The 23,493-nt window shown below is 40.7% G+C and overlaps 3 protein-coding genes across 5 annotated transcripts; 2 read left to right on the plus strand and 1 right to left on the minus strand.

Moving 5' to 3' along the window:
- Positions 1 to 5: 5 nt before the first annotated feature.
- On the plus strand, positions 6 to 8,914 carry LOC119215833 (V-set and immunoglobulin domain-containing protein 10-like 2). Its single transcript, XM_062558175.1, has 13 exons — positions 6 to 253; positions 866 to 1,219; positions 1,308 to 1,583; positions 2,325 to 2,600; positions 3,747 to 4,022; positions 5,255 to 5,515; positions 5,602 to 5,859; positions 5,948 to 6,238; positions 6,509 to 6,862; positions 7,916 to 8,038; positions 8,121 to 8,145; positions 8,251 to 8,351; positions 8,767 to 8,914. The coding sequence occupies exons 1-13, from the start codon at positions 184 to 186 to the stop codon at positions 8,910 to 8,912; spliced, it is 2,811 nt and encodes a 936-aa protein (XP_062414159.1). The 5' UTR covers positions 6 to 183; the 3' UTR covers positions 8,913 to 8,914.
- Positions 8,915 to 9,325: 411 nt separating this feature from the next.
- chek1 (checkpoint kinase 1) lies at positions 9,326 to 13,782 on the minus strand. The gene is made up of 14 exons (XM_037468294.2): positions 13,646 to 13,782; positions 13,336 to 13,401; positions 12,802 to 12,916; positions 12,443 to 12,551; positions 12,000 to 12,064; positions 11,850 to 11,919; positions 11,573 to 11,761; positions 10,995 to 11,099; positions 10,803 to 10,886; positions 10,636 to 10,714; positions 10,376 to 10,544; positions 10,119 to 10,250; positions 9,891 to 9,992; positions 9,326 to 9,561 (listed from the first exon to the last, which is right to left on the minus strand). The coding sequence occupies exons 2-14, from the start codon at positions 13,398 to 13,400 to the stop codon at positions 9,451 to 9,453; spliced, it is 1,395 nt and encodes a 464-aa protein (XP_037324191.2). The 5' UTR covers position 13,401; positions 13,646 to 13,782; the 3' UTR covers positions 9,326 to 9,450.
- Positions 13,783 to 15,020: 1,238 nt separating this feature from the next.
- LOC119215742 (complement factor B-like) lies at positions 15,021 to 23,250 on the plus strand. Of its 3 annotated transcripts, none has more exons than XM_037468161.2 (18): positions 15,021 to 15,170; positions 15,600 to 15,806; positions 15,906 to 16,091; positions 16,185 to 16,364; positions 16,958 to 17,044; positions 17,337 to 17,476; positions 18,408 to 18,552; positions 18,662 to 18,790; positions 19,149 to 19,259; positions 19,367 to 19,501; positions 20,626 to 20,729; positions 20,841 to 20,970; positions 21,152 to 21,287; positions 21,496 to 21,572; positions 22,184 to 22,284; positions 22,380 to 22,509; positions 22,746 to 22,795; positions 22,914 to 23,250. In XM_037468161.2, exons 1-18 carry the CDS (start codon positions 15,113 to 15,115, stop codon positions 23,091 to 23,093), a joined length of 2,286 nt encoding a protein of 761 aa, XP_037324058.2. In that variant the 5' UTR covers positions 15,021 to 15,112; the 3' UTR covers positions 23,094 to 23,250. The 3 variants fall into 3 exon arrangements, with proteins under 3 accessions (XP_037324058.2, XP_037324059.2, XP_062414105.1); XM_037468162.2 differs by having other exon boundaries at positions 16,188 to 16,364; XM_062558121.1 differs by lacking the exon at positions 22,746 to 22,795.
- The last annotated feature ends 243 nt before the right edge of the window (positions 23,251 to 23,493 follow it).

Consider the following 23,493-nt stretch of genomic DNA (forward strand, 5'->3'; position numbering starts at 1 on the left):
GAAGTCAGTGCCTGGAACTGGATTCTCCAAGAAACCTCTGTGTCGGAGAGAGATGCGATGCGACCTCGGGCGTCTGAGAGAAGCTGATAAAAAGCAGATTTTGTAGTCCGAAAAGCTCTGCCTTTACCTTTTCTTCTTTTCTTTTTGTATAGAGGTTGATGGACTCAGGATCATCATGATACCATGGTTGCCCAACTGCTAGGGCTGGCCTTTTTGTTTCTAGCTTGCTGCCCCATCCCTTCGAAGACAGTGGGTAAGGACTATCCTTGGATTCATACAGTTTCAGTGAAGAATTGGGTTTTTGATAAACTTGACTTGAATTATGATTACATACAAAATAAAGAGAGTGCTGTGTAAAAAGGATTTAGCAACGATCGACTTTCTGTAGAATCAGTTTCAATTATCTTGTTCAAATTTAAGTTCTGAAATGTAGTACAGCATACTTGATATTGGAGGTTGATATTGTTATTTAATACTGTAGTTAATAATATATATTGACAATTTTAGGTAATATTAATGGATACGTCAGCCAGGCTATAATTCTAAGATAAATCAAGAATTAAACCAAAAATGCCTTTTTTCATGTGAAGAGTGTTGTGTGGAGCAAAGTTCACTGCAATCAAAGTCAGTTTGGAGGCAACAGATAAAGAAAAAAGCTAAAAAGTAGGAAAAGATGAATGAATGAAATGGAAAAGGTCATTTGACTTTAAATTTGAAATCCATGTATCTGCTTTGGTATCCCTTGTTACTTAAAGCGTAATCAATCCTGAAACTGAACACTGGCAGGCTACTCGACACCACCATCTCTTTTCCCTTGACACACACGCACACGCATGCTTCTCTGTGCACCTTCTCCCTCTTCCAGAGGTGCAGGTCAACCCCAACTGGGAGGTTGTGTACCGGGACACCAACGTGTATGGAGTGCTGGGCAAGGCGGTGATCCTGGAGTGCGGCGACACTTTGCCAGACATATACATATGGAGCTTCACAAAACCGGGGACGGATGCCATCAAGGCCGTGGTGTACAATTTGGGGAAAGGACAGCGGCTCCAGCAGCAGGCCCAGACGCTCGGGCAGCTCTCGGTCATCTCAAACAGTGCAGCTGTGAGCATCGAGCAACTGCCTTTGGCCGCGCAAGGCCTGTTCACCTGTCAGGCGTTCTATGACATCGAACAGGAGACCAAGGTCTTCTTCTACTACGTGCACCTCACTGTCCGAGGTGAGACTTGCGAGGCACCTGAAGCGGTTGCCGTAGGGCGGGCGGACAGTAAAGATTCCTAAATGTGTGACTTTTGTCTTGGACGCAGTCCCTGTCAGCAAGCCTTACCTCCTGATGAGTGATGTGTCCCCAGTGGAGGGTTCTTCGGTGTGGATGCGCTGCGATCTGGAGAACGGGACCGGACCCATCCGGTACGTGTGGCAGCACGAGACGAGCGGCGGGAACGTTTCAGCCTTCGCGCAGGGCAACACCAGCGTCATCAACGTGACCAACATCAGCCGCAACCACACCGGCTGGTACCGCTGCGTGGCCAGCAACGCCGTCAACAGCGAGACCTCCGACGGGTTATGGCTGAACACCTTCTGTGAGTATTTTCAAGGGTCGAATTTTATAAAAACCCTCAATTGCCAATTTGAAACAACCTGATGTCTCTTTCTTTCTTTTCTTTGGCATTTGATGTGAGTAATCAATCATTTTGGGGACGGGCATCTTCAGTAGGCTGTGTGTCACACACAGAAAATGTCACCATGTAACATGCGTTGAATGATAACTTTGAGAAATCATTACTCACAGTGTTTCATGTTTTAGTCATAGGCCAGCTTTGCTCTGATACATCCATTTTTTCTTGGCATTCAAAGGACGTTTTGCTGTTTCTACTTAGGCTTGTATTTCTAAACCTGCTTTTAACTTGAGCTCCAGTGAGCTGCATTTGAGGCACAGGAAGAGGGCCATAGCTGCCATTGAGGAGGACCTCACTCATTTTCCAAAGATATTAACAAACTGTACAGCTCAACAAATTTCACTATTTTAATGTGGTCTTCATAGATGTTGAAAAAGCGTTTAGACCTTTGTGTTTGCAATTAAAATCTACAAAATATCCCATTTAACGTAATTATATTTTGTCTGTCAAAATTCACTCCGTCTATTGAGAGGGATTTGTGGTGGTAATTAAGGACTTACTGACAAGAATCTCGGGTCTTTTTGTGATTTGGATTTGCTGAACTATCCCACATGTGACACATTCTGTAAAGAAGAGCTGCGCAGAAACAAAGCAGGAGATGTCTACTGTCAGACCTTGAGTGTGTCCATGTCTTTTTCTCCTCAGATGGCCCGGACGTCCCTCGGATAGACGTTACTCCTTACAGCATCACAGAGCGGGGATATTCAGCCCTGGAGAGAGAGACTGTTTCATTACTGTGTCAAGCCCAGTCCAACCCGACCAGTCAGTACGTCTGGTTCTACAACAACTCCCAGATCTACACCGGGCCCCAGTTAACCATCACCAAGATCCTCCGCATGCACACGGGTGACTACGCCTGCATGGCGCAGAACACCTACCTCAACACCCACTCCAGAAAAACCATCAGCCTGACGGTCTACTGTGAGTGTGACCTCTGACCTCTGACCGTGTGATAAGTGCTCCTTCTCTTCTGGGAACTCCGCTCTGCCCTAACTTGCGTTCTTCTGTCTTGGTGCTGAAAATGGAGGAGAGGAGTCTGAGAGAGACGAGATGATGATTCAGATTTGACATTTAAAGCACAAGACTAAGAAAACACAAATCCAGGGTCTGAATTGCCTTTGATTCTTGTCTTCATTAACACTGAATTTCATACTTAAACATGGCTCTCTGATCATTTCACTTTCAACTAAACCTCTCCTGCTTCCTCTGTTTTAATCATCTATACTGTATTTATTGCATTAGCTCTCATATTTTAACATCCTTGTATTCACTAAGACTTCAAAACAGACCCCAAAGCTTGCAAATGAACATGCACAGACACACACCCCACAAACCCCAACACACACACACACACAGCAGAGTGGGGGAAGTGCTGCAGACCGATTCTCCGTTCTTGGCCTTCGGGGAAGTTGATGGGACTCTCTGGCAGGTACCCCTCTGTGATGTCACAGCCATGGCAAGTGTCCGCTGGTTAAAGGACTCGTGCTTGTCATTCTGCTTGTCTGTATTCTTTTGCATTGTAGATAATCAATTGATGTGTATACCTTGCATCACCAGAAGAAAAATAGCAGGCATTTTTTTTAATACACATCTTTGTCTTTTAAGACAAAAGACTTTGTAGGGAAAACTGTACATGGATAATTTGCTCAACAAATTTCAGTATTTTTATGCAAAGGCACATTTCAGTTGAATTGCTTATAATTCCGCAAGAAATGAAAACATGTGGTCTTCCATTCATGTTGCAAAAGCATTTGGACCTTTGTGTCTGCAATTAAATCGATAAATATTTAAATTTAATCGAATTATATTTTCTTTGGTCAAAATTCACTCCGTCCTTTGAGAGAGATTTCATTGATAATTTGGGGTGGTAATTAAGGACTTACTGACAAGAAGTCATTTTGTGGTTTTGATATACTGAACAATCCCACTTGTGACAAACTGTACAGAAGAGCTGGGAATACTTTAAATTATTGCAGCGCAGAAACTGCCAGGAGAAGTCTACTGTCAGACGTGTAACACCTCAGCATCCTACAGACCTTGATTGTGTCCATGTCTCTTTCTCCTCAGATGGCCCGGACGTCCCTCAGATAGACGTTACTCCTTACAGCGTAACAGAGCATGGATATACAGCCCTGGAGAGAGAGAATGTTTCCTTACTGTGTCAAGCCCAGTCCAACCCGAGCAGTCAGTACGTCTGGTTCTACAACAACTCCCAGATCTACACCGGGCCCCAGTTAACCATCACCAAGATCCTCCGCATGCACACTGGTGACTACGCCTGCATGGCGCAGAACACCTACCTCAACACCCGCTCCAAAACAACCATCAACCTGACTGTCTACTGTGAGTGTGACCTCTGACCTCTGACTCTGTGATAAGTGCTCCTTCTCCTCTGAGAACTCCGCTCAGCCCTTACCTGCGATCTTCTGTCTTGGTGCTGAAAATGGAGGCGAGGAGTCTGAGAGAGACAAGATGATGATTCAGATTTGACATTTAAAGCACAAGACTAAGAAAACACAAATCCAGGGTCTGAATTACCTTTGATTTCGTCTTCATTAACACTGAATTTAATATTACATTACATTACATGTCATTTAGCTGACGCTTTTATCCAAAGCGAATTACAATAAGTACATTTCAACCATAATACAAACTCAGAAGAACAAGAAACAAGAAAGTGCAATTTCATCAAATAAGACGATTTACAACTTGCTATATGTAAGTGCCAGTATAAGTACAATTGAAGTGCTACATTTTGTTGGTGCTACAGTTTGTTAGTGTTTTAGTCGAGGTATAGTCTGAAGAGGCGTGTCTTTAGTTTGCGGCGGAAGATGTAAAGGCTCTCTGCGGTCCAGATGTCATCAGAGAGCTCGTTCCAACATTTCGGAGCAAGGACAAGGACAGTCGCGTTCTAGTCGAGTGTTTGCAGCGCAGAAACAAAGCAGGAGATGTCTACTGTCAGACCTTGAGTGTGTCCATGTCTTTTTCTCCTCAGATGGCCCGGACGTCCCTCGGATAGACGTTACTCCTTACAGCATCACAGAGCGGGGATATTCAGCCCTGGAGAGAGAGAATGTTTCATTACTGTGTCAAGCCCAGTCCAACCCGACCAGTCAGTACGTCTGGTTCTACAACAACTCCCAGATCTACACCGGGCCCCAGTTAACCATCACCAAGATCCTCCGCATGCACACGGGTGACTACGCCTGCATGGCGCAGAACACCTACCTCAACACCCGCTCCAAAACAACCATCAGCCTGACTGTCTACTGTGAGTGTGACCTCTGACCTCTGACTTCTGACCGTGTGATAAGTGCTCCTTCTCCTCTGGGAACTCCACTCTGCCCTAACCTGGGTTCATCTGTCTTAAAAATAGCAGGCATTTCTTTCTAATACACGTCTTTCAAGAAGAAAGAAAAGAATGACTTGACATTCTGTTTTACCCAGCTCTGTCACAAGAGGCTGTTGTACGATGTTGGAACAGCATTAACACTCTAGCACCACGGTCCCGATGACCTTGATTACACCCCACTGTGCACGCCGCTGCCTCGTTACGCTGTATCTTATCCCCGCAGACCCCCCCGATGGCACCCCCTCCTGTTCTGTGGAGCCGGCTCTGAATCACACCGCTCTGAGACTGCTCTGCTCCTGGCCCGGTGGATTACCCTCCCCCTCCCTCCACTGGACAGGAGCCTTGCCCTCTGCGGTGGGACCAGCTAAGAGCAACACCGCCATCTTGCTGTCGTCCGAAGACCTGACTTCCAACCGCAGCTCGTATACCTGCCGGGGCTCCCACCTGGCACTCAAACAAGCAACAGAGTGCAGCGCACGCACATGTGAGACAAAGAAACAGATTTTAAAAAAAACAGGATGTTTTCCATGCTCATTTATCATGTCACTTAAACCTCTTCCCCTCTACCAGACATCCCCCCCACAGAGCTGGTCTGTTTTGCCTACGTGACCAACAATAATGAGTATCTGATGCTGTCCTGCACCTGGGACGGTGGGGCCCCAAAAGCCTTGGTGTGGTGGGAGGGCCCGGGCGTCCAGGGCAAAGGGGGGGAAGAGAACTCCAACATCCTGATCCTTCGCTACGGCACCGCCAGCGACGGGAAACCCTACACCTGCCATGCCAAGCATCCACTTCTGGTCCAGACCAAGACCTGCAGGCTGACACTGGGTCAGTGAACGTAATTGGACACAATGCAGGACAATAGCAGATGTGATATGTTAACGAACTCATGTGTCACCTACATTGTCACCTGCAGAGGCTCCGGTACTGTTGACGCAGCGCAGAGTCGTGTCCGTATACGAGGGGAGTGACGTTCAGCTCAACTGCAACCTGAGAGCCAACTACCTTCCCGTCAGTGAAATAACCTGGTTCAACAATCAGGGCGTGGGCGTCAGAGACACCTCCAAGTATGCCCTGCTGCAAACATCTGCATGGGCCAATCTGACCGTGAGGGACACGGATGAGACTCAAGACAGCGGGGACTACAGGTGCTCCTCTTCCAACGCAGTGGGAGGAACTGAAATCAATGTCACTTTAGTAGTTAAGAGTACGTTTTTATCTTCCTTTTGTGTCTTACAGCCAGATGTTTTTAAAGGAATATTTTGAGATTTTGGGGAACACAATTGCCTTCTTGCAGAGAGTTAGAAGAGGGAAAAAAATGAATACCACACTGAAGGTCATCCATGAAATAACTTAACTTAGCATAACAGTAAATAAGGGGAAAGCCCTGCGTACAAACTCTAAAAACATCAAATTGTGGTGATATGCGGTTAACGTAACACATCAATTTATTGGTTGTGTTTTGTGACTTTATCAGGGCACCCCGTGCCACCCAATGCCACGCTGCTCAACGTGATGTACAACAGCCGAATGCGCAACGAGGTGGAGCTAGAGTGGCGGGTAGAGAACGAGGGAGGTGGAGGTTGGACAGGTTTCATCTTGCAGCACATTTGGGTGTCAGAAAAACCGGGAAGGAGAGGCAGCAACAACGATTCAAAGGAGGACGCCGAGGAGAGGGTCGGTGCAGCGGTCTGGTACTCCAACATCATCCAGGACCCGGGGGTCAGGGTTCACACAGTCGGCAAACTGACGCCGACCGTGACGTACCAGTTCCGCATTACACCTGTCAACCACCGCACCGTGGGCCATCCTTCCGCTGCAAAGACTCCAGGTAAAGTGACTGAACGGAGTGAGGAAAGCGTGATCAGATGTGGGATGCTTTTGGCGGAGCTCTGGTGAAGACAGGTGCTTGAGTTAGGGATGATTTACATACACGTGATTTAAAAAAAGGGAGGCGAAGCATGTGATGATGTGACTTTTGGAATAGGGGACAGGTGAGTTAGGTGGTTTATTCAAACATGCTGGTGTCTTGTTGTGATTAATGTTACAATGACTGTCTAACATTTTTGTTTCTTTTTTTTTCATTACCCACTTAGGTGAAAATCTCAGACACAAACGACACATACATTTATTTAAACACACCTCACACGTTCACTCACTTCCTGTTTACCTCCTTCCTTGCCCTGCTCCTTACCTTTGCTTGAACTGTGTGCTTCTCCTTCTAAATTCGTTGTGTTCATCATATCATTAATGGCAGGATTTCTTTGCTTTAACCAAGCGAGGTGATGGTTTAGGGCGCAGAAAGGATTGCGGGTCAGGTGTCAGCGTAGGATAGGCCAGTGGTTCTCCACCTCTGTACCGTCAGGGCTTCAGTTAATCCACAACTACGCTCAGTTCAACAGGGTCAACTTTAGCGAAGGTTAGAAACGCTCTCTTTAAACAGTGGCCAGATGTGACATTTACCTCAGAGGGTATCAGTAAAGTGCAAAGCAAAAAAAAAACATTTAAAAAAAGAAGTGGAAAATTCGTGAAAATCTGTCCTGGCTCAATAATGTCACTGATTAGGCCGCTAAAGATACCGGTCATAGCAGACCAAATAAAATAGCAGCTGCAAAATGTCTGTTAAACCGAGCAATGGTGCGTCTTATCGCTCCTTATATTCGGTTTTATTTGTAAGAAGAATGTGTTAAATTGTCTTTAAAAAAAAAGTGATATTTGTTCCAACCAAAGACTTTCAGGGAAGATGGTTGGTTAATTTCACTGTAGGAGAACTAAGGGGACATGGGTTGAGAACCACTACAGGGAGCCGAAACATGATGATGAAACAAAGTCTGCGTTTTCTCAGAGGTGGACTATTTTGCAATGTGTAACTGATGTGTTGCAGCGGAGCCACGCTACAATGTGTACCCTGCTGTGATTGGAGCAGCTATAGGCGGGATGCTCATTGCGGCCTTCCTCACGGCGCTGCTGCTCGTCTTCATAATCCGAAACCGCAACAACAGTCCTCGTGAGTCCCACAGTCCTGATGACTTGAATGATTAAGCCATTCTTCCTGTTATGTGACATTGATGTTACGTTTCTCCTCCCAGGACTGCACGACATGCTGTTTGGTTTGTAAGTATCTGAATACTGTATAATACCAGGAATAAAAGTGCAGTTTTTTTTCAAACATGTTGGTAGTTCTTTGTTCAAACATTTTCCTTCTTCCGGTGTGTCCAGGCAGCACAGCCAGTCGAGGGAAAACATCAACTTCCCGGAGGATGAAGTGGTAGGCAGGTTGGAGGGAGGAATAGAGGACATCATGGGATCTTCTAGTCCAGGTAAGATGAAGCGAAGATAAATCAAATAAAGTCATGCACACCTAAAGATGGGCCGAGACGCCCTTTTCTGTTTATGTAAACTTTGTCCTTCACATCTGAAATTAAATGTCATGTTTTTTGACCTAATGAAGATGATTACTATTCATTAACACACACACACACAAAAAAATTGTATTGTACTATCAGTAAAACCATTAGATTAAAACGGAAATAATCATTTCAGTTGCTCTTTTGAAGGTGACACTAAAGGGCTTGTCGTTCATTTAAAAAAAAACTAAACAAATCAGAAGTACAAATCGATGACCTCTGACTAAAGATTTATACACGCACATTTAAAAGGGCCTGCACTTCAACCCAGGTGTTTAAACATCCTGAAAACAGTATCGACGCTGAATCGTATCTTCTTCTCTTTCAGCGCCAGCCATGGCTTTACCCCGAGCAGCATCGCCCCTCACCACCTCCCCACGCAGTGCACCCCTCAACACCAGCCAAGCCCCTCCCCCTGGAGACGACAACGAGCCGGTCAGCGTCACCATCACCGTCAACGCTACAGGATCATAGACTAGTCGTACATATAGGCTAAAGGAGACTTATTTGGTTGTATGTTGACACAGAATTAATTGTTTTGTGGCAGTATTTAGCATTTGACTTTGATACCAGTTAAAAGTTTTCTTGTTGATGAGACAGCACTTTATCTAGCAATTTCATACAAAAAGGCTTTTATATATTTTCATGGACGCTGAAACCTCAAAGAAAATCCTAAAATTAAGCTTTTCTTGAGGTAGTGCTTAGTCATTATATGCAGAATTGACCAAATGGGTTTATTTTCAATAATTTAATCAAGACTTGTATCACCTTAAACACAATTAGAACACACAAACACTTGCCTTTGTATATATATAAAAAAAACACTCAACAAAAAGTACTGACTCCTTAAGAAAGTGTAATATGGCATCAAACGCTTAACCAATTCTCACAAGAATAGAAATGCCAGGAAACAAAGAGTCTAGAGACAAACACCGGCTTGAAGGAGAATACATTTCAAATACCAGTGAAGAAGCTCAACATCAACAGGTTCTCCCTCCAGCAATGTGCGTCTCTATGTAGAAGTTGCCGATACGATGGGAGGTAAAATCTTCTGAGTGCTGATGATGTCTCCAAGCTTCTGTTTTATTTTCACAAAGAGACGCTTGAACTCGAGACCGTCACCCTGGAAACAGTTATGATTCATCAAGTTAAGGGGAAAATTATACATTGATCGCTTTCAACTCTGTTGCATTTTGTTTTCATATTAAAACTCAAAAGGTGTGATCATGAGGTCATTTGCATGAACATGTAAATCATCGTTCAGTTTTGGTGACTCAAACTCAACATGAACCCATAGGGTAAAGCCCTTTATAACGAAGAACTCCTTTCTCAATACTGGCGCAATTTCACTGCAGTTGTCTTATTGGTAACATTTCCCTAAATGTCCTGTTGCTTTCTCTCCCGAAAAGGATTTTGCTGCATCATCACCTTTTGAAAAGCAAAAAATCTCACCTTAGACAGCCTGAAGTCCAGCAGCACTCGCCGGTTCATCTCCAGCAAGTGGACTTTGAAGATGAGTTTATTATTGCGTTTGTCCAGTGTGCTCACCGTCACCTAAAAGGCAAAGGAAGGGGGGGGGGTCAGTGCAGGTGGTCTTAAATCTAATCATCCAAGTTTTTTTTTGTTTTTTTTACTTTTGTAAAGTACTGAATCCCGAACATGAGCTGCACAGATCTGTACCTGTTTGGTGCAGGTGAGTTTGAAGCAGAGTGACAGGCCCTCACAGGTGTCTTTCAGGGCAGTTAAGGAGACGTCAGCATTGACAGTGGTGAAGAAACGAGTCATTCTCCGCACTAATCTCTGCCACTGCGACTGCACACAGAAGGAAGAAGTTTTCATTAACGGTGCCTTTTAAAAAGCAGAATTTCATAAAACCTCAATTTTATTTGTGTAGAAAAACAGGAAAACTATCAAATGTTACAGAGTATGCAAATGACCTGACTGGCTCCCGGTGTGCCGAGTAGCTGACTACCCAGCAGCATGTGTTCCGGCTTGGTTGGCTGAGAGAAGCTGACTTGGCCTTCGCTTTGGCCGATGATCAACATGGCTTCCCAGCTACCTGCCGCGAAATCAGGCTGGGAGCTGGAAAACTGCATCCTATCATCACTGCGGAGGGAGGTCCGTGGTGTTAAGATTGCACGCACTAACACACATTTGAGTGAAAAAAAATAAAAATAAGAGACAATAATGCCCAGACCTGTTGGTGCGTGATGAGAGTCCTGCATCGGACCGAAAAAGTTTGTTTCCTATTGAGCCTGGAGGCGGCTGCTTCACACCTGTAGAGATGCACAGACGGATATGAGTACGGTGAACGTTACACCTAAAGTTAAACTGATTGTATCGTGTTCATTTTTAAAAACTTGCTTTGACTGAACCAGCGGTCTTTCTGTATGTCTGAGATTGTGATGCGTGCATCCGGACTGGCAAGCAGTAATTTGGACAACAAACCTGTAAAAAAAGAAGAAAAAACAGGAAAACAACAACTTTTTGTAATCCCCAGACAATGTAAAAAATGCAGCATTTGAATGTAAAAAATAAGTATAAATTGGGATTTACTGAGAGGCATTGGTTGTATTTTCTTCCATGGAGGCAAGTAGGTTTTCTTTTGAAGCCAGTCTGAATATTCTTGACAGCTCTCGGTCGGCTGATCCCACGGCAACTCTGACAAAGCGGAAACACAAACACATTGACGAAATATTGCCACACATCTACAGCGAGAGAGTTGCATTAGCTTTAGTTATACATTTACCATCGATGTAGAAAATTCACTTTTGAAATGGTCAAAATTGTAAAGAGAACAAAAAGGTGTTGTGTTTTACCAATAATTCAGCCTTCTGAATTTTTTTTATATTCACCTTTGAAAAAAATATATATACAATAATATCAACATTTTGAATTTGGTAGTGTGCTTGGCTCGTTTGAGTCACCGTCACCACTTAAAACCTCTTCATAGAAATATCCTCATTAAGTCAAAGAAATGACATCAAATGGATTTTAGGTTGTATATATATATATATCCTTTGTCCTATTTGAATTGCAATTTTTTAATTCAATGCAACATAACCTTCACAATAGAGTGTGTATTGGCCTACAGTGGTTGGTAGTATCCCTGTGTTAACACGATGTGATCTTACCTCCAGCCAGCATGGCAGTGAGGACAATCCCACAAGCCCAGATATCGGCAGGCTGAGCTTTGTACTCGGTTTGCCTGAGAAGCTCCGGAGCCACGTATGGAAGGGTCCCACAGAGACGACTAAGGAGACGTTCTCGTCCTTTGAAACGAAACATGGTGGCCAGGCCAAAATCGGTCAGCTTCAGGTTATCTAAAAAGTTGAAAGAAAACCGCAGAGGATGGTTATTCTATTAAGCAAACCAAAGTTATTCATTAATGTACACAGTGTGTTTCCTCACCTTTGTCATCCAGGAGAATGTTCTCTGGCTTTATGTCTCTGTGGGTGATTCCAGCACCGTGGAGGTACTCCTTTAAAAGAGAATGAGAATTAAATAACTGCAGAGACGGGTGCGGAAGGTCACATCAACACGCAGATTTGTTTCACTCACCACAGCCGCTATTAGCTGCTGGAAAAGTCTATGAGCTTCTTTCTCTACCATCCCCACATCCGGCTCTAAAATAAATGAAATAAAACAATTAAATGACTTGTTTAAGCAGCATCCAAGTACAGGCTCACTAACAATATTGTATGTAATTTACACATTTGGTGTACTTTAATTTATACTTAATCAAAAAATACCAATTAGCTGAAGACAAAATAATTAGCTGTTTTCTGGGAAGTAAATGTAAAAGTCTTGTATCAATTGGAAGTTAAAGTATATTTTGTGGATTTAAACATGAATCCTTATAATTCTTGGCATGACAGTCGTTTAAGGAGATGATTGAATGGTTGCGTCATACCGGACTTTAAGAAAATATAGAAAAAAGCTTAAAAAAACCAATACTGGTTCAACCCGCCTAGAAGGAAGCCACCTGCAGCAGTTCATCTCACCTATTCGGTCGAACAGCTCTCCTCCGGTGCAGTACTCCAGGAACAGATACATTGTAGTACCTTCCTTTCGATGGCCAAAAAAACGAACAATGTTGGCGTGGTTGAGCATCTACCAGAACAGAAGCAAATGACCATTAGTGCACATACACTAACTTACCAAGTAAATTAACAATTTAAATAAGTTACAACTGAACGGTATGTAGATACAATATGTACATAACATGTAAAATACACATATTTACATTTTTAATAAATATAATCTAACACATAGTTTAATTAATTTCACTGGGCGAGTGTTAAAAATAAAATTAATTAAGAAACAAAGCTCCTGTTTACATAATATATAATTACTGACTTACTTTATGCACGCAGACCTCTTTCTTGACATTTTCAGCACACTCTTTAGCCTGAGATGTATCGATCACCTTCACCGCAACCGCCTCTTCGGTCTGCCGGTTCACCAGCAGCCTCACTCTGCAACCACCAATACACAAATAAAACATATTATAGAATTATTGAGGGAGAGTCTGATGAGGGGTTTGAAGGTGTCAATCATGGGAAAGTCACATTCAATACATGTTGTAAAAAAATGTATTTAACTTACAGAAATACTTTGATGTGTGCAGAAGAAGAGGACCGCTTAGATTATAATGTGCAAATGTATTATTTACCGCTTTGATTTTTCATTCAATTTGTGACTTAGCAAGTTTAAACCTCTACAAGAAAGTCCTGTACTAGTGATAAAACGGTAGAAATAAGTTACTATACTCTTGTGTCTGTTATCTTCACTCACAAGCTGAACATTGATGAGATTTGTTGAAGCACCTAGATACGCACTGTTACCAAGACTGAAAAGGTAATGAAGGCCATGATGATAAAAGAGGATTACATACTCTCCATAGGCTCCCTCTCCCAGTGTCTGAACGAGGTCCCAGTCCTGCACAAAAGGCACTGCCATGCTAAAACAGAAAGCCAGACTGTCATAGAAAAACACACACACAAGCCACACTAACAATGCATATTATACATATCTTACTTTCTCACTCAAATCCGCATGACTCTATAACAGAGTCGACCCGTTGATTATTTATATTATCTTTCACAACGTCTGCGGCGCTGTTTAAAGGCATTAACGCACACGACCCGGACGAGCAAATTAAACACAAAATAAAATGTTAAACTCGCAGCTCAATATTTACTCACCCTTAAAGCTTTTCTCGCGCAGAAGCGTTTTCTAAATGTATTTGGACAAACTCTTCTCATGTGTCTGCGTCTGTGACAACAGCGAATTTAGCACAAATTTGGCGCGTTGTTGTTTTGCTGTCGACAACTTCCGCCTCAGTCGTCATTTCCGCCTCTTTTTCTTCTTCGCCGGTCCGTTCACATTTGACCGTATAAAACAGAAAACGAAAATACTAGTTTCTCGTTTTGAATCAAAAGCGGTAAAACGGAAATGGGCATTCGTTGACTCCTTCTTCCTTTAGAACAAAATACGAGACAGGCTGACAACTTTTTACTCCGTTAATCGCTTTATAGTACGTACGGAAGTACGTAGATTTTCACAGTAAGAGTCAACGCAATGAAACGTTTGTATGCTAGAAATCCGTCTGCGGATTCTATTGGCTCTGCGTAAAAGTGTAAATCTCTTACACAATGCCTACAACATTATATAGCACACGATAATTGAATGGAACAAAATCAGGTAACTATGTAAAAGCCTTTGCCAGTGATGGAGTTTCTCCTGAGGATGGTGTCAGAGAGTCAAATAGTGTGTGTGCTTGGAAGGATTATTGTGTTCAATTCACTCAGATGATCTTAGTGTAAAATGAACATGTTTTCTTAATTAAAATGTTTCCCCTATAGATGTGAGTATACTCAACAAATTAAGTTAGAATTCATTTAAATACAGCTGACGTCACAACTGAAACCGTAACAAAAAAATCAACCTGTATTAGAATGCTTCTTAACTCCTTACCATCTGACCACAAAGTGATGCAAAATGAAAAAAAAAAAGAATCCTAAAACAATTATGAATACGTTTTTAACATGTTTTTGTTGATCTTTCATTACAAATATATATATACATTTCACATATTCAGAGTACTTTCACAAAAAGGCCACCATATTGTGCAAATATGTCTTCTAACTGAGTAATTACCCTAAAATCTTCCAAAAGATCAGTTAATCGTTCTGTTTTGACTGGCTGTTAAATCAATAATTCAGTGTGTCAATAAGAAATTCCCAACAATGCCTGCAGGTTTTGGGAAATGATGAAGCACATGTTTGTATATTCTCTCTGTGTCACAACCCTGGTGTTTTCTATGCAACGTGATAGTGTGTGTACACAACTCAAGGTCTACCTACTGAAGGACACACAACATTTAAAAAGTAGAATCAGTTAATACTGTGTAGTTAAATGAAATTGCCCATTTTGTATCTAATTGAGTTGAGTTGATTGAAATGAAATGTTTTGAATAATAGATGAATGCAATGTTCCAAATATCGGGAAGTGGCTTGGCTGGTTTCTGTAACGCACACTATCGATTTCCCTTTATCTATCATGAGGTTAATAAGTACTAGGATGGTCTTTTTGATTCCAGCCCCTCTTTCTGAACATCACTCTCAGTCCTGCTAAATCTCCCTTTAAGGTTTCTCCGTTTCGAGTTCAACATGGGATTTTCAATGCAATGGATTTGTCTCACTGTACTTTCATGTCTCCTTTGTATGGGTGAGCTACATTTACTTTATATTGTTTTCAAAACAGTGATGTATTTTTGGTCAATAGCTTAACAAATAACAATAATTTAACACTGCAACTGAAAACTGTTATGAAAGTAAAAGTGTAGGGGACAAATACATTGAAAGATTTTTCCAGTTGAAATGTGTTCTTCTTGAAATCGTTACTATTAACTGCATCATCCGTTTTTAATAGATATCATGGAGACTTTGCACCTTTTCCTTTTATTGAAGTCGAACTGAACTCTTCTTGCTGATTTGATGTTCCTAATATGTACTGGATGTACTTCATCTGCAGGGCTCGAGCAAGGTGTTAAAGGGGCAGCATGTGAAATCAATGACTTAGTTCTGAAGGGCATTAACATATGTTGACGTACGTACTACACTGCATGCCCCAAAACACTCTAATCTTATTTTTCAGGAGGGGAAGTACGTTGTGATTGCACAGAGGAGAGAATACAAATTGCAGGAGGCCATTACACCTTCACCAAGCAGCTAAATAAAGACAGCATGTTGATCTACCAGTGTCCCGACGACTACTATCCGTACCCCCATTTGACCCGCATGTGCCAACCTGATGGCAGCTGGAGACCACCACCCAAAAGATTTCCCCCTCAGAAATGCAAGGGTGAGTGATGTGATGATGATGATGTGATGATGATGATGTTTCTCACTTTGCCTCAGGTTGCCCGATTTACATGACGGCTTAGATACCTTTGTTTTGCAGTTGTTGAATGCCCGGACCCCAATGTGCTGCAGAACGGAAACGTCTCGCCATTTCTGGAGAGATACTTTGTGCACAACGAGACCACGTATGAGTGCTACTCGGGATACACATTGAAAGGCTCCACCAAACGTGTATGCTTGCCGAATGGGAAGTGGAGCGGCTCCACGCCCATCTGTAGCCGGGACAGTAAGTCCTAAACAGCCGTATACACTTTGGGGTACATCATCATCATGGGAAATAGTTTCACGACCCGTTTTTGGTCTTTTCTTGTGGTTACAGCAGCAGAGAACAATTGTGCTGATCCGGGAATCCCCGCCGGCACCTCAAGAACAGGGGACATATTCGGAATTGACAATACAGTAAAATACAGCTGCATTGGCAACCTATTGTTGGTGGGCTCTGAAGAGAGACTGTGTCAGGAGAATGGCCAGTGGACCGGCATAGAGCCAACATGCTACTGTAAGACCTTTAAAAAAAAAAACACTTTACATCACCATTTCTTCCAAGCCAATGGTCTCCGCTCTACCAGTAACGGTACCTACATTTTTGTTGGGGATCACTGCCAGAATCGCATTGTGGCAGCCAATGTGTAACGTGACCGAAGCATTGACCAGAATCTCTGTTGTGCATTTAGATGATGACCCAAAACCTTAGCTGACCAGTCCATGCGATTACCACACAACCCATGTTTCCAGAGGACATAAAGTATCAAGTGCAGAAGATAGACTTTATAGATACAATAGTCTTTTTAATAGGCCTTTAGAAGTGACGAGGTGGGAAGTGGAAGAAGATTGGTGGTAATTAAACTGGTGAGGTCTGATGGGTTAATATGTTTGATGTGGCAGAATGACCCTTGCTTTAAATGCTTTGCTTTCTGAGGTGCGTAGTTCAGAGAGAGGTTGTTATGTGGTGGTACGTATACAGGAACTAAAGCAAGAGGTCAACAATATGAACTTTGGTGTTCTTTTTTCCATCCCATTTATTCAATAGCACTTCACATAGGAGTGAAGATTATCACAAGATTATATTTATGTGGCTTTTGCTTCTTGCAGATAGACACACCTATGACACTTCTTTGGAAGTCTCAGAGTCATTTGGCAGCGCGATCAGAGACAGCTTAACCATTTTAGAGCCCTCAGGTAAGTTCCTGAGCTAATAATAATATATTTAATAGCAATGTTGTGTAATATTGTCTGGCTATTACGGCACATTTTGTGTCATTTTCTGTTCATAATAAATGTATCTACAATTTTTTAGGTAACTCCATTAAAGTCTACTCATTTGAATTATGTCATAATACTTGAGATCAGTATATAGTAATCTAAGTTTAAATGTGTTTAAAATCATTATAATATCCTTATAGAATCAATTACAAATGAATATATCATGTAATATATGGTACAATAACAAGACATTTTGTGGATTTTTTAGATGAAACACAGCTGGGGAGAAAAATCAGGATTCCAAAACATGGCACACTCAACATCTACATTGGGGTGGACATTTCTGAGAGCATCGAACAGGCAGAAGTTGATAAGGCAATAAATGCTATCACAGTACTTATTTCAAAGGTAAGAAACAAGCAGCTTTCCTTTTGATTAAAGATGACAGAAAAGTGAGTTTTATTGAGAATGATACGTCAGCAACTGCCACAGAATCTCTTGACTTTCAATGGGCTGAATTTGCAAACATCCAGCTGCTTCTGGAGATGTAAGATGTTTGCTGATATGAGCTCAGTTGAAAGAACTGAACTGACTGATAATGTATGCTGGCAATGCATTTTCAGAGTTGTTGAAACATGTCAGAAATTTAGGATCAGGATGAGATAATAAGCAGAGTTTTAAATATGTATATAATTATTTTATCTCTATTTGATATATTCTGACTGCATTTATTCATATGATTCATCATGGCTTAATTAACCTTTGAATGTATTACTCCATGTGCCCCACACATCTGCAACTTACTGCTACTACAGTTATAAATATCTTTGTTTCTACTGCATTAGCTTTTTCTATGTTATGATACTAATTGGTTGGGAAGTTTTCACAATTTAAAGCAATACTCTTATCATATTACGTTGTAGGCTGACAAAGAAGGCTTTTCTATTATCTGACACACTTTTAGATGCACATTTGGCGCACTGGATCTACATAACCCAACATAATCCCTCACCATTTGGCTGCAGTCACAACAGCCCATTATAAGTAAATGCATTATGAATTACACGTCAAAATCGTGACTGATGCTTCTTGGCATGAGTGCCTTGGCTTGCAACCAGTGCACACTACAGGATTCTCTTTCTGCTGATAAATGAATCAATGAATCAACAAAATAACAACCATAAGCAGTTTGATGCATTAGCAGCATTATTGCATTGTTATCGACAAAGACATTTCACAGCAGTTTGACAGGTTTGCATGTGTTCACAAAATTGTGTCAGAAGTTCAAACACTAATAAAACCCCACCTTTTATAACTGATTTAATTTATGTTTCCACAGATTTCCTCCTTCAGCGTGACTCCAAATTATGAAATAGTCTTTTTCTCCTCTGAAGTGTTTGAAGTTGTCAAAATTCTTGATTTTCTGGATAAAGACATAAAGCCAAAAAACATGTTGGATGAAATGAAAAAATTTAAAGTAGATGGTGAGACAAAAATATAAAAATATATTTTTTAAATACTGTCTTAATGCACGACTAGATCTATGTTTTACTGTGTTTGTGTGTGTGTGTGTGTTTGTCTTTTGACTCAAAGACAAAAACACAGGGACAGATCTGAACCTCCTCTTTAAAACATTTCTGGAGAGAATGTCCATAATGAAGCAACGAGTTGGAGACAAGAATTTTGAGGAACATCGCCATGTCCTAATGGTTTTCACAGACGGTAATATCTACTTGGAATATTAAATGATTTCAGCAGTAAAGCTGCCTATGTCCTTTGCTGAGGGCAAATTAATTAATTGTTTTTAAGGAACATTTTGGATAACATGCTTATTTTCTTTCTTGCAGAAGGTTATCGTTATCTAAATTTAATACATTTATTTCCCAATATTTTCGATTATTCCTTTAATGTTCATCAATTCACTATTTCTTATAACTGTCACTACTCTTTAATTGAAAATGTTTGGAATTACGGAAGATAAATATTCATGTTAAATAAAATATAGAAGCTGAAAGTAGGAGAAACGATTAAATATGAGTTTCTGAACATCATTTCAACACAATGGTTTGTTTCATTGCAGGGGCTTATAATATGGGTGGATCACCCGATCGTACCGTGCAGAAAATAAAAAACATGGTCTACCTGGATCCCACTGGTCAAAAGAAGAATGAGTCAAGAGACGAATATCTGGGTGAGTTTTACATTCTTCTTTATTCAGCCGCATGCTATTTTTTCTCAGTAACATTTCATTGCTACATAATAAGGCCTCGCCGGCTGCTGCTTTTTGTTCTGTTGCAGACATTTATATTTTTGGCGTTGGAAAGGATATCCTGGACACGGAGCTCATGCCACTCACAGCAGGAAAAGACGGCAAGCATTACTTCAGAATGAAGGACATAACAAATTTAAACGAGACATTTGATGAAATAATTGGTAAGTCTTCTGTAAAAATGTAAGGAAGAATATGGGGGATTTGAGAAATATATATATAGATATATATCTATATATATATTATGTATTGTATATGTATGTATGTATGTATGTTGCTTGTAGCAACGTTAGTGGGACATGCGCGTTAAAGCACTGACCAATTGCATTCGAGTTAAACCATCCCACGTGATACCACTCGACCAATCAAGTCTTTGCATTCCAGGCAGGATGATGATATCGTCTCAATCCTGCGGGAAAACGAGGTAGCGGCAAATTACAAATAAAAAGATGGTAGGAAGAAAAGAAAGATAGAGGAATTTGAGAAAAAGACGAGTGGGACGGAGAAAGCGAGAGAAAGGGATGGGTGAGAAAAATGAGGAACAAATGGACAGTGACAGTTTGTGTCTCATATGCTCAGAAAAGGGTCATTTCAAGCTTATCATCCTGTTATTTTATTTTTTCTCATTTGATGCGCTTTATTTGAACATACAGACATTTTTAAATATAGCCCTACTTTTATTTTGTTAATTCTGAGAACATTATTCATATTTGCAGGTACATATATGTTCAGTTTTTTGTTACATGACAACAAATATTGTCAAAGGGGTTTTAGAATCGCACTGAATTCATTTGATTTGTTGTGTATTGGTTACATGCAGAGTTTGATACAACTCTATTCCTCTATTTAATCACACTAAGTAGGATCTTCCGGACCTTTGCTTCGAGAAATGTTCTCTAACAGGACCTCTTCACATTTTAGTTGAAGACCCCTGCTGTAAAACATCAACTGTACTTCGTTTCAGCTCAAAGCCACTGCAATAAGTAGACAGCAGGCTGTGGACTTAGTCTTATTGTTTCTCTTCATATGAGATTAAACTGTTTGCTGACAATTTGGGAGTGCAAACCCCCAAAAGTTGGACGAAAACATTAACAGATTAAAATCATGTGTAAAAAGATGTTCGCACACTGACCTATTCATATAAAGGTGTCATGTAAAAAATAAATGAAAGTCAACTTAAAACAAATATTTGAAAAAATTACATTGTGATGCTTTATTTTAACATTGAGTATTTTCTTGATCCTAAATATACTGACGTGAGCAACATTTATCTGTTTTTTTTATGCAGATGAAGAAGAAGTCAAGGGTCTATGTGGTCTTCACAAGGAATATGAAGCAGTAGAAAATGCCGTTAGGAAAAAGTATCCATGGTCGGCGTTCATCAGAGTCGAGGTAAAACTTTCAGTCACCACAGCAATCAGTACAATCAAAGGAAAATACTTGAATGATGAAACTATGAAATTATTCTCTGTCACAAACTATTTTATATATATATATCTGCAGAGAGAGAAGCCAAGTAACTGCATCGGCTCTTTGGTGACCTCTAAGTTCATCTTGACTGCTGCTCACTGCTTCAAATTTGGAGATTTAGCTGAACATGTCAAAGTCGAAATTGGTGATGGAGGGATCAGCGGTAAAGATAAATGTTTGTTTACTCATGCCACCTTTCTTTCTTTATCCCATCATAACACAATAGATGTTACAGTAGGTCCTTTGGTCATGGAATCACAAATAACCATATTTGAACAAAAATTTTCTGCAATCGACTCCATAACAAACCATAATACAAATTCTTGGTTATGTCTTTTTTACAGAACTTGTTGAGGAGTTCAAATTACACCCAAACTACAATAATACAGCAAAAGAGAATAAGGGGGTGAAGGAGTTTTATGATTATGATGTGGCTCTTATCCAACTGAAGAATGATGTTAAAATCTCAAACATCGCTAGGTGAGAATTTGTGTCCTACAAACACTATTAATGTTCAGAAGTGATGTTACATTGTCAATTTTACAATAAAAATCACACATGCACTGGTTAACAGATAAATGTTGTCCATGGGAAAACATTATAGGTCCATTGTATTTTATGAATGAAGATTCTGTACTAAAAGTTATTGACTTTCCTCTCCATGTTATGTTGTTGGTGTCTTGTCCAGACCTATTTGCATACCTTGCACTATTGCGACCAGTAATGCTCTACAACTGGTTGGCGCTTCCACCTGCAGGCAACAAGGTGAGGGAACCTGACTAACACGCATGGTTACAGCAAAAATCAAAAACTTTAGCAGTTTAGAAAATAACCACAATCGATCACATTTCCTAAGGTCTCTTTTTTCATGACACATAGTCATGTAAATGGTGGTAAATATACCACTCAAATCCCTCAGTAATTTGAAACAAAGGGTCCCTGATTTCCAACAGAAATACAAAAGTAGACTGTAAAGGTTGTCAGTTAAAGTACCAATGTTGGCACATACTATCAATTTACCTCCATTTGTTGGTTTGTTAGTAAAAAGATTTGTCAGAATTTTTTTTTAACAAGAATATTTTAAAAGGAATATTTAATATTCCTTGTCCTAAAAATACACATCCCAGGGAAGAAAATAACATTCCCACAACTAGAGATCCATTCGAGAGGTGTACATTAACACCTAAAACATACAGCGTCGTCCTCGTAATAACAAAATCTGCGTTGGATTGTATTGTACAATGAAAGAACAAGAATAACATAAATACACATGATTCCTATTGAAATAAAATATGTCAATATAGCAGCCTTGCAGTTCAATAAAAACCTCTAAAGCCTAATATACAATTTACTGTATTTCTGTTCTCCTATTACAGAGGAGATTCTGCTCAAGAATCATCTTGAAAGACTCAATTTCCTGACAAAAAGAGGAAACACGGTCGCTTTAAAAGAGGCCCATGCAAAGCTGGGTGGAAATGTAAGTTGAGCTGTGCTGTGCGTTTTCTTCATTAATTCACTACAAACCTAAAAGCCACACTTACCTTTTGTTCTTCCTCCATTCCACCAATGCAGAGAGGTGATTGCATCAGACATGCATTGGAAGCACCAGGCATAACAACTGCCAATGTAAGTGAAGTTGTGACCGATAACTTCATATGCACTGGCGGTCGGACTCCTTTCAGAGATCATATAGCATGCCACGGTAGGTTCGCTATCTTATTTCTTTACTTTCTGTCTTATGAACATCCGTTGAGCTATGATGATGTTTACCCCATAAGAGACGCAGCAATAACCTTTCTAATTCAGGGTACATTAGCATATAACTAGATAATATCCCTGCAAACAGTAGTGCAGACCACTCAGCGAGGCCAATTATTTTGAAGGACTAAAGAATTCAAGGTGAGTTTGGGGTTTATCCACATGTGTCTAATTGGACAGGTGACTCTGGAGGTGCTGTGTTTAAGAACTATGAGCGTCGCACCATACAGGTACAAAGCAAATTTATCAAACAGTAAATCCCTCACGAATTCCCCCCCGGTGGCAACAAGGAAGTAGAGTGAAATGAATGAGGTGAGTTCTTTAATTAACCATATGTCTCTTGCACAGGTTGCATTGGTCAGCTGGGGAAACGAGGATTTGTGCGGGTCCGGTGGTGGTGTCATTGAGTCAGGAGAGAAGTCAAGAGATTTCCATATCAATCTTTTTAGAGTTATCCCTTTTCTCAAATCGATCCTTGGAAAAGAGGACCAGACCGATTACACACCTTTGGAATTTTTGCCAAACTAAAATGTATTTTCAGACTGTAATTTGTTTTGCCATTTAAAATGTGTGTACACTGAATGTCTAAACACGTTGGTTTATGTACCTTTGCAATGAAATGCTCACCTTTTCAGATGTTTTCTTGTCAAAAGCATACATAAAAAAGAGCATACACAAAGAAGAACTGCTTTTATAGTGATATTTTGTTTTTTGTATAATTCTGATATTTCACCTTTATTTCTGATTTAGTAAATTCATTTGATCAACCAAAACCAACACTCGTTATCCATAAATAGTTCATAGATCTTGAAAAGACAATATGATACTTCTGAAATCGCCTGGTATTTAATATCTCTACTGTTGGAGAGGTTGTTCAAATGTTTCCTCCACTTTGGACTATCAAAAGAAAGCCAAATATTGAGCTTAA

Source organism: Pungitius pungitius, chromosome 16, assembly GCF_949316345.1.
Source record: "Pungitius pungitius chromosome 16, fPunPun2.1, whole genome shotgun sequence".
Taxonomy (NCBI): domain Eukaryota; kingdom Metazoa; phylum Chordata; class Actinopteri; order Perciformes; family Gasterosteidae; genus Pungitius; species Pungitius pungitius.

Coding starts and splice junctions, on each gene's coding strand:
- LOC119215833 (XM_062558175.1), top strand. CDS start 184: ATGGTTGCCCAACTGCTAGGGCTGGCCTTTTTGTTTCTAGCTTGCTGC. Junction 254..865: donor CATCCCTTCGAAGACAGTGG/GTAAGGACTATC, acceptor TCCCTCTTCCAG/AGGTGCAGGTCAACCCCAAC. Junction 5,516..5,601: donor AGAGTGCAGCGCACGCACAT/GTGAGACAAAGA, acceptor CCCCTCTACCAG/ACATCCCCCCCACAGAGCTG.
- chek1 (XM_037468294.2), bottom strand. CDS start 13,400: ATGGCAGTGCCTTTTGTGCAGGACTGGGACCTCGTTCAGACACTGGGA. Junction 11,100..11,572: donor CACTGCCATGCTGGCTGGAG/GTAAGATCACAT, acceptor CCGCTTTGTCAG/AGTTGCCGTGGGATCAGCCG. Junction 10,251..10,375: donor GCACACCGGGAGCCAGTCAG/GTCATTTGCATA, acceptor TTCTGTGTGCAG/TCGCAGTGGCAGAGATTAGT.
- LOC119215742 (XM_037468161.2), top strand. CDS start 15,113: ATGGGATTTTCAATGCAATGGATTTGTCTCACTGTACTTTCATGTCTC. Junction 17,477..18,407: donor TCACAGTACTTATTTCAAAG/GTAAGAAACAAG, acceptor ATGTTTCCACAG/ATTTCCTCCTTCAGCGTGAC. Junction 19,502..20,625: donor GACATTTGATGAAATAATTG/GTAAGTCTTCTG, acceptor TTTTTTATGCAG/ATGAAGAAGAAGTCAAGGGT.